The 15,564-nt window shown below is 39.7% G+C and overlaps 1 protein-coding gene across 13 annotated transcripts in view; it reads left to right on the top strand.

The window, feature by feature from the left end:
• The window catches only part of EPB41L2 (erythrocyte membrane protein band 4.1 like 2), a 208,534-nt gene that overhangs the window by 118,037 nt on the left and 74,933 nt on the right, over positions 1-15,564 (top strand). For all 13 annotated transcript variants that reach the window (XM_055535623.1, XM_055535621.1, XM_055535627.1 and 10 more), the window contains one exon: positions 7,783-7,887. In XM_055535623.1, the coding sequence (XP_055391598.1) occupies positions 7,783-7,887 (105 nt within the window). The remainder of the gene's footprint in view (positions 1-7,782; positions 7,888-15,564) is intronic.

Raw genomic sequence — 15,564 nt, 5'->3', positions numbered from 1 at the left:
ATTGAACACAGGTCTCCCTCATTGCAGGCGGATTCTTTTTTCTTGTTATTTTCAGTAGTGTCTTATAAGAAACCTATCATATGTGAAGGTTTTATAAAAAATTTTATTTTATTTTATGTAAAACACAAATAATATACATATTATTTTTTGAGCAGTCAGAAAACCTTTTTCAAGTTTAATGATAAGGGGAATGAACAGAACTTAAAAATCTTCATTATAATGATATATACTCTGGAATTACATTTTTCATACACACACACAATTGTTGGATGTGATTTCTTCCTTTTTTTCCAGGATTTGAATGCACTTTGGGACTGAGGTGTGTCATTCAGATGGGTAGGAAAAGAATGACCTGATAAAATGATGGCCTGAAACTATTTAAGACACTCCTTTCCCCTTTTGTAAGGTTCTCTTTGATTTCCTCCACCCCCATGACAATGTCTCCGTTGTTGTGTTTGCTCTGTGTATACCTTTCTTTCCTTGGCCTTTTATATTTGCACAGTGTAGTTGTGAGCTAGCGCAAAACACTTAGCTCTAGGCTGGGATGTATGGATTGCATTGTATGCTTCCCAGCACCGTCTCCTGGGTGCACAATAACTGCAGTGTGGAGGGGCCCACATGGAGACAGTGATGGTGTTTTATAGAACGCCAGTGGTGTGTGGCATCAACTGCAATCTGCCGGGTAAGCAGTTGCACAAATTCCTCCAAGTCAAGAGGCCTCCAGAAATGTCATGTTTTGGCCTCAATAGCGAATGCCACAAAGAACAGCACAGGCTCGGGGGAACTCCGCGTCTCAGATTCCAGCCTGGCGTTCTTCAGCTGGGCTTGCTGTAGATTGCTGAGCCTTCCCAACCCCTCCCAAAGGAAGTTCCCCAAAGCCAGTCTTCTAATCCTTGAAGAATATATATTTTAAACCTACCTAAATTGTCTTGCTTTGTCTCTGTCCTTTGGATGTCTCTCATGGGTTATGTCATCTTTTAAAGAAAAAAAAAATTTCGATACCTGGGATATAGACCAAAGGACTGTTTAAATTTTTTTTTTTTTTGGTTTAAATTTTCAAGCCATTGATTTTATACTTCTGTTCAATGATATTCTTGGAGTTAGGGAGAGGTAGACGGGGGGAAAGTTGATTGTAAAGCCTGCTGTCATTTAATATAGGAAGTAAGATTTCTTTTTGAAGTGTACTTGGCAAGTTGATTAACTGTTGTATGGCTTTAATTGTTTAGTTCACTGGTGTTACATTATCAGAACAGAGATGAACACAGTTTGTACTCTATAAAGATTCTAGTGTAAGAAGAGATATAAAGCAAAAGCACGCTTCAGATAGCAAGAAGAAATAACAACGACTGATGTCCTAGGGAAGGAATGTGTAAAGACTGCAAAACCCCAGTCTCCTTTTGGATAAAGGTGGTGCATGGCTGGCTCTTAAGAGAAAGGAGCACATTGGTTTTTCTGTCGACGTCATTCCTTTAGTTCCCAAGAAGTATTTGGAAGTGCTCTAATTACTAAGGAAGAGTCAAATACAATGTAGAAAATTGTACATTGTGAAAATAAAATGTAGGTCTGTGGCTGTTCTAGAATCTAGTTGGCAATGTGTGTCTAGCTTAGTTCCTTGAATATCTATGGGTTGGTAGTCCATGAGCTCTAGAGCCAGGAGCTTGCATAAGAATGAGAGCCAGAAGACCTGCTTCTAGACTCAACTCTGCCAGCTTAAGTGCCAAGCCACTGCCCCCAATGTATCTTTTGGCCTACAAGTGAGCTGAGTTATTCAGTGAAGCACTGCTATTGGAGACACTGAAGTGAGTGAGACACACTATTGCTTAAAGAACCCAGTCTTAAGAAGTAATAAGTATCAAAAGAAGTAGAACCAAAGAGTAAGTACCATAGGTGTGAAATAAAGTACTTAAAGGAGAAAGATAAATATTAGAAGATTGGAATAGGCTTCATGGAGGAGAATTTGGAGCTTTGTCTTAGAGGTAGGGTTTTACATTTGGAAATTAAGGTAGAAAAGAAATTTAGAGCTTGCCTTGGTAAGTTAACTGCCCTTTTTATGTGGGACTGGCAGCACCTGCCCATAGTTACTACAACTAATGAACCAGCCACATGTACTAGTATCTTAATGCACATTGTAAAGCAAAATATCTGTGTATTCTGCTTGGTTGAAAAATGTGTTTGTAGTCCCTTCATGCACCATAATTCAAGTTGTTTATAGAAAAATCAAAACAATGATAATATGGGAAAACTGCCTTCCTGGATACGAATGTAGAGGACTAATGTTTATGGACATCACACATAGGAATTCAGTTCTTTAAAAGAAATTCAGGAAATCAGACTGAAAAAGATCAGTTAAACTCTCTATAACCTCAGTTTTCTCATTGTGAAGTGAGATTGAGTGTAGTAATGGAAAGCTTTTTATAATGATATTTAAAATTGGTTATTATTTTAGAATAGTTCAAAAAGTTTCTGTGCTTTCAGCTTCCTTTTAATGCATTCACATAATGTGCCAACATTTTATTATGTACTTTAGTACATTTAACTTTTTGATCCCCATCATAAGGTGACTCAAAACATGCCTGAGGTTGCACAGCAGTTAAGAGGTAGGGCTGGTGTTCAGATCCATGTCCCATTCTGCTCTGGTAGTGATGCTCTTACTAGCATGTTGTTGACATTGATGATTCACATGAATGGTGATACATGCCAAAATCTAGGAGGGGAGAAGGAACAATCTCACTTTGCATGCCCCCCCACACAATTTTTTTTTTTTTTGGTTATACATGTGGCATGTGGGATCTTAGTTGCCTGGACCAGGGATCAAACCCTTGCCCCCTGCAATGGAAGCATGGATTCCTAACCATTCCTGGACCTCCTGGGAATCCCACCCTCAACATTTTTATGTACTTGTATTATGAAGTGTATCTTGATTCCTCTTCTCTGAACGATGAGGATTATTACTTATGGAGTGAGTTGTGAACAGCATGAAGGCAAAAAAGAAGTGGTGAGCCACTGGGTCGTGTTGCTGGCAGAGCACACTCAGGCAAGTTTGATTACAGATTAATATTTATGAAATGTAATAACTTGGTACAGTAAATATGTATCATTTACTATGTCTCTGATAATTTGGTATGCTTTCTTTATGAGATTAGAAGAAATATGCTAATTTGTTTGCCTTTTTTAATTAGGTTCCAAGGCAGATCAGTTTTAGGTGTTTTAAGAGTAACTTCTTGAGTTTTCTCTTACAGTTTTCTTTCTCTCTTCCTTATTCCCCAGCTCCTGTTTCTTCCTCTCTTGTCTTGATGGCTTTGTAGTATCTATTTTTTTTTAAATACATGTCAAAATCTTTTGAATGTTGATGTGTATAAATAATTAATGAAATAAAGTGATTGTAGGTTAATGGGTTTTATTTTATCTGACTAGAGATCCATTGGGTTTCCTTAGTTTGAGAGTTTTAGCATTTATCATCCATTACTCTTTTAATATTGCCTCTTTCTTATTTTTTTGTCTTCATCTAGAATTCTGGGAAGGTATGTATAGAGTAGATCCCCTCTTCTAGCTTACAGGTCTGAAATTCTTTCATAGTCTTTATTTGTCTTTGTTTCATTTTGGGTAGTTTTTTCAGATCTATCTTCCACCTTTTAATTGTATCAAACCATGCCCATTTGGATTACAATTCAATTATTCTAGTTTTATTTCTAAATGTTCTAATTGGTTCTTTTCAGAAGTTCTGCTTTTTGATAGTTATTTTTTCCTTGGTATTTTAAAATATTTATTTCTTTAAACACGTAAAAATGCTAATTTTGTGTTCTGTACTTGATAATTCCGTTGTCTGCTGCTGCTGCTGCTAAGTCACTTCAGTCGTGTCCGACTCTGTGCGACCCCATAGACGGCAGCCCACCAGGCTCCCCCGTCCCTGGGATTCTCCAGGCAAGAACACTGGAGTGGGTTGCCATTTCCTTCTCCAATGCATGAAAGTGAAAAGTGAAAACTTTTCCATTGTCTTCTGTCTCTGAATTTCTGACTGATATATCTAATGCTCGACAATAGTAGCTGATTTCCTTATATGTCTTTAATCTTTTTGATTATACTTATTGGCATTTTATCTGTGAGAATCATTTATTTTCCATTTCCTTAAGAATCATTTCAGATGCCACAGCCATGGTGAGGTTATGATATTTCTCAGCCGCTTTTACTCATTCCATTCTTGGTACTTCTCCCGTGCACTTCTGTATATGCATCTTCAGCACATGCCTCTTGGCTTTGTTGCTTTTTTGTCTTCCCAACCAGTTAAGTTCCTTGAGGGTGGAGATGCTGAATGAAAGCTTAATACTTGTGTGCAATTAAGATCTTATCGAGCATTTAAAATATCTATTTCCTGGAGATGGGAAGGAGAGAATCATGGAGAAGCAATCTGAGCATCTAGAAGATATTTTGGTGCTTGTTGGATGTGGGCTAATGAAAGACAGTTGGGAATAGAATTCAACTGCGATTGAGTGAGGCATTTGGTTTGGCACTTTAATATACACTATCTTCCTGGGTTTATTTGACCCTTACAGTGAGCTGTGAGAGAGCTGCTATCTCATCTTACAGTTAAAGAGACAAAGTGGTTCATCCATTGTTAGACTTGTCCGATAATAGTAAAGTGCTTACAGAAAGTTGAATGAGGGAGGGACTGGGTCTGACTCCAACCCGGATGTGAATGCCTCCCTGTGCTGCCCAGCGTGCCAGCACCAGACTGTGGCAATGACCTTTGTGGATACTTTGCTCTTAATCTTTTAGGGGAATTCTGTCCATGACAGCATGTTTCTATTTTTGAAATGGAAAGCAGTGAGAAAGTATGATTTATTAATAAAAATTGATGGTAAGGCAATGTTGGAATGTGTTTTTCTCTTTGAACTGAGGTATGTGTTAGTATTTATAGACGTCAGTTGTCTTAACTATCCTTTTTACCCTAATTTCAAATAACATTCCAACCAAATAAAATAGCATGAATCTCCTTTGAGGCTCTCACATTTCACCATGATTTTTTAGGGCTAATCTGTTTCAGTAGTTAGCTTATTTGAAAGGAGTTTTCATTCTGTCAGAGGTTTCCTAGAGGTAACACCTTTGCTTGGAAACTGTATCTGATTAAAGGCCGACTGCCTATATGAGCATCCATTGAGTTCTTAGTGTCTTTCTAAATAAGATAATCTCTTCTTTACAGTAGACGAAATCTTCTGTGACCTAATTTATACCTCCTTATAAGTGCAATGGCACCCTACTCCAGTACTCTTGCCTGGAAAATCCCATGGATGGAGAAGCCTGGTGGGCTACAGTCCATGGGGTCGCTAAGAGTCGGACACGACTGAGCGACTTCACTTTATTTTTTCACTCTCATGCATTGGAGAGGGCAATGGCACCCCACTCCAGTACTCTTGCCTGGAAAATCCCATGGATGGAGAAGCCTGGTGGACTACAGTCCATGGGGTCGCTAAGAGTCGGACACGACTGAGCGACTTCACTTACAAGTGCATAGTGTGTGATGAACAAGTAGACAGATGTGGCGAGAGCTGTAACAGTTTTCTCCCTTTGCTGTCTTAGGTAAGAACACTTCTAATTACAACGTAGTCACTGGAATTATCAATACAACTGTGGTCAGTCACTGTGAGCCTGAGTGGTAGCTGTCACTACATTTAAAATAAGTATGTCACATAGAGTATGCTGTATTATTGTATTTTCATTTGATTCAACAAGCATCTATTATGCTGGGCAATCTTCTACTCTCTAGAGACTGAACAATATTGTTGAAATTAATGTCAGAGAAATTGAATTCTGTCTTAGATTATTGATTACCTTTAAAATATTTTTTGCTATTGTTTGCAACCAAATCTCATATCTATTCCAGGCACTTATGAAGAGATAATGGATTTTACCGCACATTTAAGAACGTAACTATCATGATATGAGTCACCTTCTCCTTGTAAAGTCAATTAAAATACCTCCAAACTCAGAGTCTTAATTATACAGATTAATAATTGCTTGCAGATAATAAAATTCAGAAACTTTCATTTTAGAAGCTTAATGCTAAATTTCATGTAAGTGAAATTAGTTATTTTTCATAACTAGTTTTTAAAAAAATTTTTAAAACTCTCCAGCTTTTAATAAGAGCCAATATTGACTAAGCCCTCACTATCCACACACTGTTCTGAGCTCTCATCATGTGTTATAAGTCATTTAGCACTTAACCACATCCTGTATGGTAGATTCCATTATCATTTAATAGATGTACAAATTAAGGCAAATAGAAGTTAAGTGTCTTGTCCCTGGTCACATAGATTATAAATAGTGGAAAGACATTTAGAACTTTGGAATTTGGAATCTGGAGCCCAGTACTCTCATTTATTACACTGTATCTATGGTTACTTTAAATGTGTGGACATATAAACACTTATCTGTTTCATGTATACTTTATCATTGTTTGAATCTGTAGCGAGGTGGATCAGATCAGATCAGATCAGTCACTCAGTCGTGTCTGACTCTGCGACCACATGAATCGCAGCACGCCAGGCCTCCCTGTCCATCACCAACTCCCGGAGTTCACTCAGACTCTTGTAATGTTGAAATCACGTAATCTGTGTGGCTTTTCTCCCTCTTCCCTCTACTATTTAATGTAATTCTTTTCCTAAAAAAGAAGTGTTTAACTATAAAAATTTGATAATAAAGGTTGCAGATTCTCCTTCACAAGTGTTTCAGGCATGGATTTCTTACCTCTGCTTCCACAAGCAGAGGAGAGAAACACACACTTGAATCAAGTTTCTGTGAAGACTTGATCTTTTGAAAACCCTTATCAGAGTTGTCCCGATTTGAAATTGAAATGTCTTTTATATCTTATTCCATTTTTAAAGATGTCCGTGTGGCAAGCATTCATTTTCACACTCTGGATGAACTAACTAGTAGACATTTCGATAATGTGAGGCATTTGTCTCGAGGAGGAACATGTCTATCTTCTGGCTCGTTTCTTTCTCACTGGCAGTCCAGGGGTGGTTTATATCCATGCAGGGGAAGGAGAGTGTGTCTGACCCAGCTCTGCACTTGGCGGTTCCCAGGGCTGTGCCTTTTAACTGGAGTCACCACTTTGTTTTGACATCGATTAAATAGTGAAGTTTTCTTCTGAAGCTGTCATAGGCTTTTATATCTCTGTTGATAGTCGATTAAATCCTTGGAGGCAGCTGATTTACTGTCTCAGTTTCAGTCTCTTCTATTTTTAAGATTTGTTCTAAGGAGTGAATGCCATATTATCCTCCAGAAAAAGTGTAACTTTGTATTGAAAAACATAATTTCTACTCTACAGATACTTGAGAATAAAAATCACACTTAAGTGGTGATGGGATGATTTGTGTTAGGGTACACAGAGCTTAATGATTTTCCTGGGGAGAGTGTACAACGAGCCACTTTGAGGAACTGAGGGAGGCAGCTTGGACATACTTTTGTACTATTTTAAAAACAAATAAGTGAACTCTTTAAGCATTTTACTTTTTTTAGTTTTTTAAATATTAACACGGAGTAGCAGTAATGCCTAGACCATCTGGCTAATCATGCTTTCATTTTGGAATTTATGTTTTGTGTGGGAGTGGGGAGTTTAAAATGACAAAGTTATGAATCATTTTTGGGTATTGTTTTAATAGAGGATTGGAAAATAAATATCATATTAATTTATGCTAGATAATTTTTCTGATATGATGTCCTTGATTTATAGCACTCATGGACCTTTAGTGCTTGAAAAGTAAAGATGTTATTCTTTTTCCTCAGAAACGTGTGAAGGGGCAAGTGTTATTTGACAAAGTGTGTGAACATCTCAATCTCTTGGAAAAGGACTACTTTGGACTTGTGTTTCAGGAGAACCCTGAGCAGAAAGTAAGTGAAGTTATCTTAAGTTTGTTTATATTGTCTTAAAAAAAAAATACTGTGTGTTTCTCTTAACTGGTGTAAAATTTAGTTTTCAAATAACTTATGTTTTTATTATGACAGTTTATGTTCATTGTGGTGGTGGTTTAGTTGCTAAGCTGTGTCCGAATCTTGCGATCCCATGGACTGTATGTAGCCTGTCAGGCTCCTCTGTCCATGGGATTCTCCAGCAAGAATACTGGAGTGGGTTGCCACTTCCTTCTCCAGGGATCTTCCCAACCCAGGAATCGAACCCTGGTCTCCTGCATTGCAGGCAGATGATTTACCAACTGAGCTATGAGGGAAGCCCCAATGTTCATTGTAGGAATTTGGAAATGTTGAAAATTTTTGTTTTCATGTATAACTTTTTGGAATGTCTTATCCTACACGAATTAGTAGAAACTGAAAGAACTGGTTTTAAAATTTTTATTTTGAATTTTTAGCTCCTGAATTCACCTGTATTCTAGGAGTTAAACTTGCCTAAAAAGCAGGGAAGGAGGCATATTGGAAGAAGTATTAGGTATTCATGGGGATTCTCCAGGCAAGATACTGGAGTGGGTTGCCATGTCCTTCTCCAGGGGATCTTCCCAACCAAGGGATTGAATCCAGGTCTCCCACTTTCCAGGCACATTCTTTACTGTCTGAGCCACCAGGGAAGCCCAAAAAGCAGGGAAAGAGGAATATTGGAAGAAATATCAGAAATACCCATCTGTACTTGTCTGGGGGTTCAGGAGAGTGTTTGCCTTGCTGAATAGATTAGTGGTTGTGTAGGAATGAAGGTATTCCTTACCCTGTTGTGTGGGTTATTGGGGGCAAAACAGAAGGTGGAGTCCAGCTTGACTTAAGTGGTAGAGTGATTGATTAATTGATTTGGGCTGTACCAGGGTAGATTTGTGATCAGTTTATTGTCTGTCTGTAATTTTGTTGCACTTCTGTTTTTCTAGCATGCTGTTTCTGAACCTTTTTATCACAGGATGATGATAGAAACGGGTTTATTCTCACTATGTGCTTAAGTTGTCTGTGCCGTTTGATTTAGTAAATGAATCAAACAACCCATAATAGTCTGCTTTTTATATGGACAAACTGCAAGGAAAAAAAAAAAGATACAAACTTTCCCCCAGTTACTCTCATATTTTCCCGTGGAGTCAGAGGAAAATGTTTTAATACACCCTCTTAAGTTGTTTTCTGGAGGTGTGCAAATTAAACTGACAAAAGATGACTTTTATTCATGTGAGTAAGTGGGAGTTCACAGAAAACTGTGACTGCAGGACGTGGTTAGGGCATCTTAACAGGGGAAAGAGGTAGGAAAAGGCACTTATGGAAAATGAGTGACTTTTGGGAAAGATGAGGGCCCTGTGGGAGAACAGGTGGGAGACAGGCTAGTTTTGTGCCAGTGTCTGTTTAGCTGAGAGCTTCTCTCAGTTATAAGAGTCAGTCTTCCCTGGTTGGAAGGAACCTTCCAAAGAAGGGAAGAGATTTATGACAACCTAGTTCTTCTACTTGCAGGTAAAAGGAAAGCCTGTTCTTACATGCCTGTAGCTCAAAGTGGTGTTTATCCACCATGGTGTGTTCTGGACCCTGTCCATGGTGACCTGAATTGGACATAGACGTCCAGGGTGTAAGAATCAAACTGGCAGGTCGGAAGGGAGTGGAGTTTGCCAGAGCCCACTGTCTTCTGAGTAGAGGTGATTTGGTATATCTGGAGAAGGAAATAGCAACCCACTCCAGTATTCTTGCCTGGGAAATCCCATAGACAAAGGAGCCTGGTGGGCTACCGTCCATGGGGTTGCAAAGAGTCGGACATGACTGAGGGGCTAAACAGCAACAAGAATAACAAGGTCTTAGTTGTAGCAGTTAGTGATCCTTAATTGCTGCATTTGAACTCCTCATTTGCTGCATGAGTGGTCTAGTTCTCTGATCAGGGGTCCAACCCAGGTCCTCTGCATTGGGAGTCTTAGCCACTGAACTACCAGGGAAGTCCCCTGAAGTGGTAGATTTGATCAGCCAGGACTCTGTGAAGATCTGCCTGATCCCAGAATGTACTGAGATGGTTTCTGCTCCAGGACTTTCCTGAGACGCCGCTAAGCAGGACCATCAGAGTGTTCTAATGCTTGATGCTAATTCCAGGGACCTTCAGGGCTTCTCCCTTTCCCTAAGCATATTAAAGAAAGAAATATTCACCAGTTCTGGCAATTAACCAGACTTAACCTCTAGCCTTCTGTCTTTGTCAGTTTGAGCTTCTCTAACAAAGTGCTGTAGACTGAGTGACTTATAAACAATAGACTTGTGTTTGTCATTGTTTGGGAGCCTGGGAAGCCAAGCAAGGTGCCCACTGATTCAGTGTGTGGTAAGGGCCCCTTCGTGGTGGAATGAGCAGAAGGGCTCTTCAAAGCCTCTTTTATAATGTCGCTAATCACACTCATGTGGGCTCCACCTTCATGACCTAATCACCCCAAAAGCCTCAACTCTAAATGCTGTCATATTGGAGATTAGGTTTCAGCATATGAATTTTGGGGAAGGACACAAGCCTTCAGTTTCTGTCACTGTCCTCATTGTTAAGGAAGTTCTTTTTCTACTTCACTTTTTGAGTATTTTTACTCTGGTGGAGAAGATACTGATGTAGGGTGAAGAGTAAAGGCTGGGTCCAGGGTTATGCCCTAAAGGGAAGCCCTTTGGAATCTGTTAGACAGTGGCTATGGGCAGACTCACTGTGATGGTTCTGAGGATGCCCAGAATGCTTGGTCACAGTGTGACCTTAGCAGTTAACCTCCCAACATCTAATATTCATCTCACAGTCAGTCTGTAGGTGAATATAGACTGTAAGTTTTACTTATCCACAGGCCTTCATTATTTGTATTTATACATCCTGATAATGAAATGCAGGATACAAACAGTGGTGATTATATATAAATTGAATTTTCTCAACTTGCTGCATTTTAAATCCTTGATACCTAATTTGTGGTTTAATTTCACATTGAAACCGAAGACAATCAAATTGCATGACTACCCACTGAATAGTGTGTAAGTGTTCTTATTAGAACTCTGTTTAGAATATTTTTCTTAGAAGTAATAACATATTAGACATTCAACTAAGTAAACTAGGCGCTCTTTTAGACTTTAAATTATAAGGTAGTCTTGATAATGTTTCCAACCATGTGCCTTTCTGTTGGCCCTCAAAGCTGTAAAAGAGAAAGTGATGGAAATTTGGCTAGGAGCACTTAATCTTTTTTAAGAAGGAAAACCATCAGTATGTTGTAAAATATGTAGAATAACTTCTTTAGAAACATGATATGCTGTATTAAGACATACAGTATTTCTGAAACACTACAGTTGCATGATAAAGAGTGGTATTTAGATAGTAGGAGTCTCTATTTTTTATTTTGCTGACTCTTAATATATGTGCCTGATCCATGTCTTTCTCCTGAATCTCAGACTCATATACTTCACTCTCTACTGGACACTACACTCACTTGTCTAAAAGCCAACTAGTCTTCTCCTTCAGCTTCATCTATTCCCTGAAGAGCGGGTATAGATTGCTTCCACTTTTATACCTCTTTTCATTGCTTGTCAGTCAATAAGTTCTGTCTTCTACCTGCTGACATCCTGGTTCTCTTTGTCCAGTGTTCTTGCTTTGGTTTATGCCCCTGTCGTCCCTTGCTTTGAATATTTTATTAGCCTCCAAACTGATTTAGCTGCCCAGTCCCAGACCTCTGTGATCATTCTTCTCCCTACCGCTAGATGGAACTTTCGGGAAATAGCCCATCTTGGCACTCCTTGCGTAAAACCACTTAATGGATGCAATCTAACCTCTTAGTGTGGTTTACAAAGCTCTTGGTCAAGTGACTGTGGTCTGCTTCTCTGTCTTCATTTCTCAGTAACTTCTCACAAAAATTCACATTCAATTCACACCATATTTCTCTCATAAGGGAAGCTTTGCCAGTCCATAGTATATCTGCTTGAACATACTATCCCTTGTATTTGGAATATCCTTCTCATCATTTTTCTTTTTTTGAATCTGAATGTCTGTTATTCCTTAAGATCCAGCTTAGGTACCCTACTCTGTGAGATTTTTCCTTGGCTGTTTTCCACCATCATTTTCCTGGCCCCAACTCAAGGAGGGTTGATAGTTCTGTCATCTAGACATTTCAGTTCAGTTCAGTCACTCAGTCATGTCCGACTCTTTGCGATCTCATGGACTGTAGCATGTCAGGCTTCCCTGTCCATCACCAACTCATCCTCTGTTGTCCCCTTCTCCTCCTGCCTTCAATCTTTCCCAGCAATAGGGTCTTTTCCAGTGAGTCAGTTCTTCACATCAGGTGGCCAAAGTATTGGAGTTTCAGTTTCAGCATCAGTCCTTCCAATGAATATTCAGGACTGATTTCCTGTAGGATGGACTGGTTGGATCTCCTTGCAGTTAAGGGACTCTCAAGAGTCTTCTCCAACACCACAGTTCAAAAACATCAATTCTTCAGTGCTCAGCTTTCTTTATTGTCCAACTCTCACATCCATGCATGACTACTGGGAAAATCATAGCTTTGACTGGTCGGACCTTTGTTTGGTAAAGTAATGTCTCTGTTTTTTAATAAGCTGTTTAGGTTTGTCATAGCTTTCCTTCCAGGGAGCAAGCATCCTTTAATTTCATGGCTGCAGTCACCATTTGCAGTGATTTTGGAGCCCAAAATAATAAAGTCTGTCACTGTTTCCATCATTTCCCCATCTGTTTGCCATGGAAAAGACTCTGATGCTGGGAGGGATTGGGGGGCAGGAGGAGAAGGGGATGACAGAGGATGAGATGGCTGGATGGCGTCTCTGACTCGATGGACATGAGTCTCAGTGAACTCCGGGAGTTGGTGATGGACAGGGAGGCCTGGTGTGCTGCGATTCATGGGGTCGCAAAGAGTCGGACACGACTGAGCGACTGATCTGATCTGATCTTACCTGATGGGACAGGATGCCATGATCTTAGTATTCTGAATGTTGAGTTTTAAGCCTACTTTTTCACTCTCCTCTTTCACTTTAATCAAGAGGCTCTTCAGTTCTTCACTTTCTGTCATAAGGGTGGTGTCATCTGTGTATCTCAGGTTATTGACATTTCTCCTGGAAATCTTGATTCCAGGTAGACATCTAGACATTTAGCACAAATGTCCATCTAGACGTTTAGCACATACCTTATTTATCAGTCTTTCTCCCTATTGTTCTAGAAACTGTGTAGCTTCTGTATGTCTCAGTTCAGTTCAGTCGCTCAGTTGTGTCCGACTCTTTGCGACCCCATGAATCACAGCACGCCAGGCCTCCCTGTCCATCACCAACTCCCAGAGTTCACCCAGACTCACGTCCATTGAGTCAGCGATGCCATCTAGCCATCTTATGCTCTGTCATCCCCTTCTCCTCCTGCCCCCAATCCCTCCCAGCCTCAGAGTCTTTTCCAATGAGTCAACTCTTCGCATGAGGTGGCCAAAGTACTGGAGTTTCAGCTTCAGCATCATTCCTTCCAAAGAAATGCCAGGGCTGATCTCCTTCAGAATGGACTGGTTGGATCTCCTTGCAGTCCAAGGGACTCTCAAGAGTCTTCTCCAGCACCACAGTTCAAAAGCATCAATTCTTCGGCGCTCAGCTTTCTTCACAGTCCAATTCTCACATCCATACATGACCACAGGAAAAACCATAGCCTTGACTAGACGAACCTTTGTTGGCAAAGTAATGTCTCTGCTTTTCAATATGCTATCTAGGTTGATCATACCTGTGTGCCATCTCACACCCGTTAAGATGGCCACTATAAAAAAAACACAAAACAGAAAATAACAAGTGTTGGCAAGGAAGGATGGTGAAAAAATTAGAAAACCTGTACACTGGTGATGGAAAAGTAATATGGTGCAGCTATTAGGGAAACAGTGTAAAGGTTAGTCAAAAAATTATAAATAGAATTGCCAAGTGATCTAGTAATCTCACTTTTGGGTATATATCCCAAAGAATCAAAAGTAGGATCTTGAAGAGGTATTTGTACACCCACGTTCATTTCATCACTACTCACAATAGCCAAGAGGTAGAAGCAGCCCGAATGTTCCTTGATGGATGAATTAGATAAACAAAATGTGGCATATTCAGAATATAGTGAATGGAATGCTTTTGAGCATTAAAGAAGGAAGTCTTGTTAATCCTGTAACATGGATGAACCTAGAGGATATTACACTGAATGAAATGTTGAGTTACAAAAGACAATTACTGTGTTAGTCCCTTGTATGAGTTATTCCTTAGTCAGGCCCATGGAAAAACAGAGTAAAATGGTGGTTACCTGGATTAGGGGGAGGAGATAATGGAAAATTGTTGTTCAATGGGACTAGAGTTTGTTTTGCAAGATGAGAAAGTTCTAGAACCTGTTGCACAGCAATGTGATATAGTTAGTTCTTCTTATCTGTACAGTAAATGTTGGTTAAGAGGATGAATTTTATGATTTTTTTTTACCACATTAAAAAAAATTACTACCCGTGTGCAAACTAGTATGCATCTGCAGCTCTGGCAGTGAATAATTAAGACGTAAATTCTGCCTTCACGAATGTCCCCACTTAGTTTCAGTTGAGAAGATTGAGTGATTTGGGTTTTTTTTTTTACTCTGTTAATAAATTTTGACTACTGTTCTATAGAAGAGTTCAGGTTACTAACAGGGAAGACTTCCTAGGAGAGGATGATGCTTAGGCAGAGACCTGAAGTTTGAGTGGGCTTTAGCTGGGCCAAGGGACTTAGGAACCACACACATAGGGCCCTGAGTAGGAACAGCTGACCGTTTGCAAAATGAAAAGACATCTCTTGTGGCTAGTGAGGGGAGACCGAGTGTTGATAGGGGTCAGGTTACGCAGGGCCGTCTAGGCTGTATATTTATTTATCAAGGCTTGGGAGATCTCCTTTATGCTCAGAAAAATGATGGCATTGATAAGCTGATGCAGTGATATGAGACAACCAGTCTTGCCTTTAAATGATCTGAGAGAGTGTGAGCAGAACTGTTCACCCAAAGCACAAAAGGAGCCTCAGTTGAGGTTATGGTAGTTGAAAGTAGACAAGCAAATGATTTAAAAGAGATATGGATTGCTTGCTGTTGACAGTCCAGCTGAGATCATAAAACTGTGATGGCAGCAGAATATACTGTGCTTCTCTAATTGCTCTCTGGGCGTAATAGTGGAGAAATGGGGTATTATGTTCACAGTGGTTATGGTAAGAGGGCAAAAGGTTGAGAAAGCTGGAGATCCTGATGCATAGGTAATCAAGCTGATTGATTCATAAGATCAATCATAAGGAAGGAACATAAGCTGAAAACCCATGAAGCTGAAATGGGCTGATAGGCTGGGAGAAAATGGCTGGGACCAAGGGATAAAAGTTCTAAGTTGAAGGGCAGGTATGGTGAGAATAAATGGGGAGAAGACTTAGGAGAAGAAATGATTGCATCTGAGAATGGAATGATGACTTCTAATGAGGTGGAGAACTCTGTGTGGTGACAAGCCTGAGTGTTCAGCCATGAAAAGGTTTGGCTGAAATCAAAGAGGCTAAGGTCATTAAGGCAGGATTAAGGTAAGGTTAAGTTTGGAGGGGTTCTCCATAGGGTTCTCATGTACAAGAAAAGCTGTTAAACCAAGAACTCATAATCTCGTGCTTTTA

This window comes from Bubalus kerabau, chromosome 9 (genome assembly GCF_029407905.1).
Source record: "Bubalus kerabau isolate K-KA32 ecotype Philippines breed swamp buffalo chromosome 9, PCC_UOA_SB_1v2, whole genome shotgun sequence".
In the NCBI taxonomy this organism is placed as follows: Eukaryota; Metazoa; Chordata; class Mammalia; order Artiodactyla; family Bovidae; genus Bubalus; species Bubalus kerabau.
Note: the sequence above shows the minus strand (reverse complement) of the source record. Positions and strands in the feature narration are given on the sequence as shown.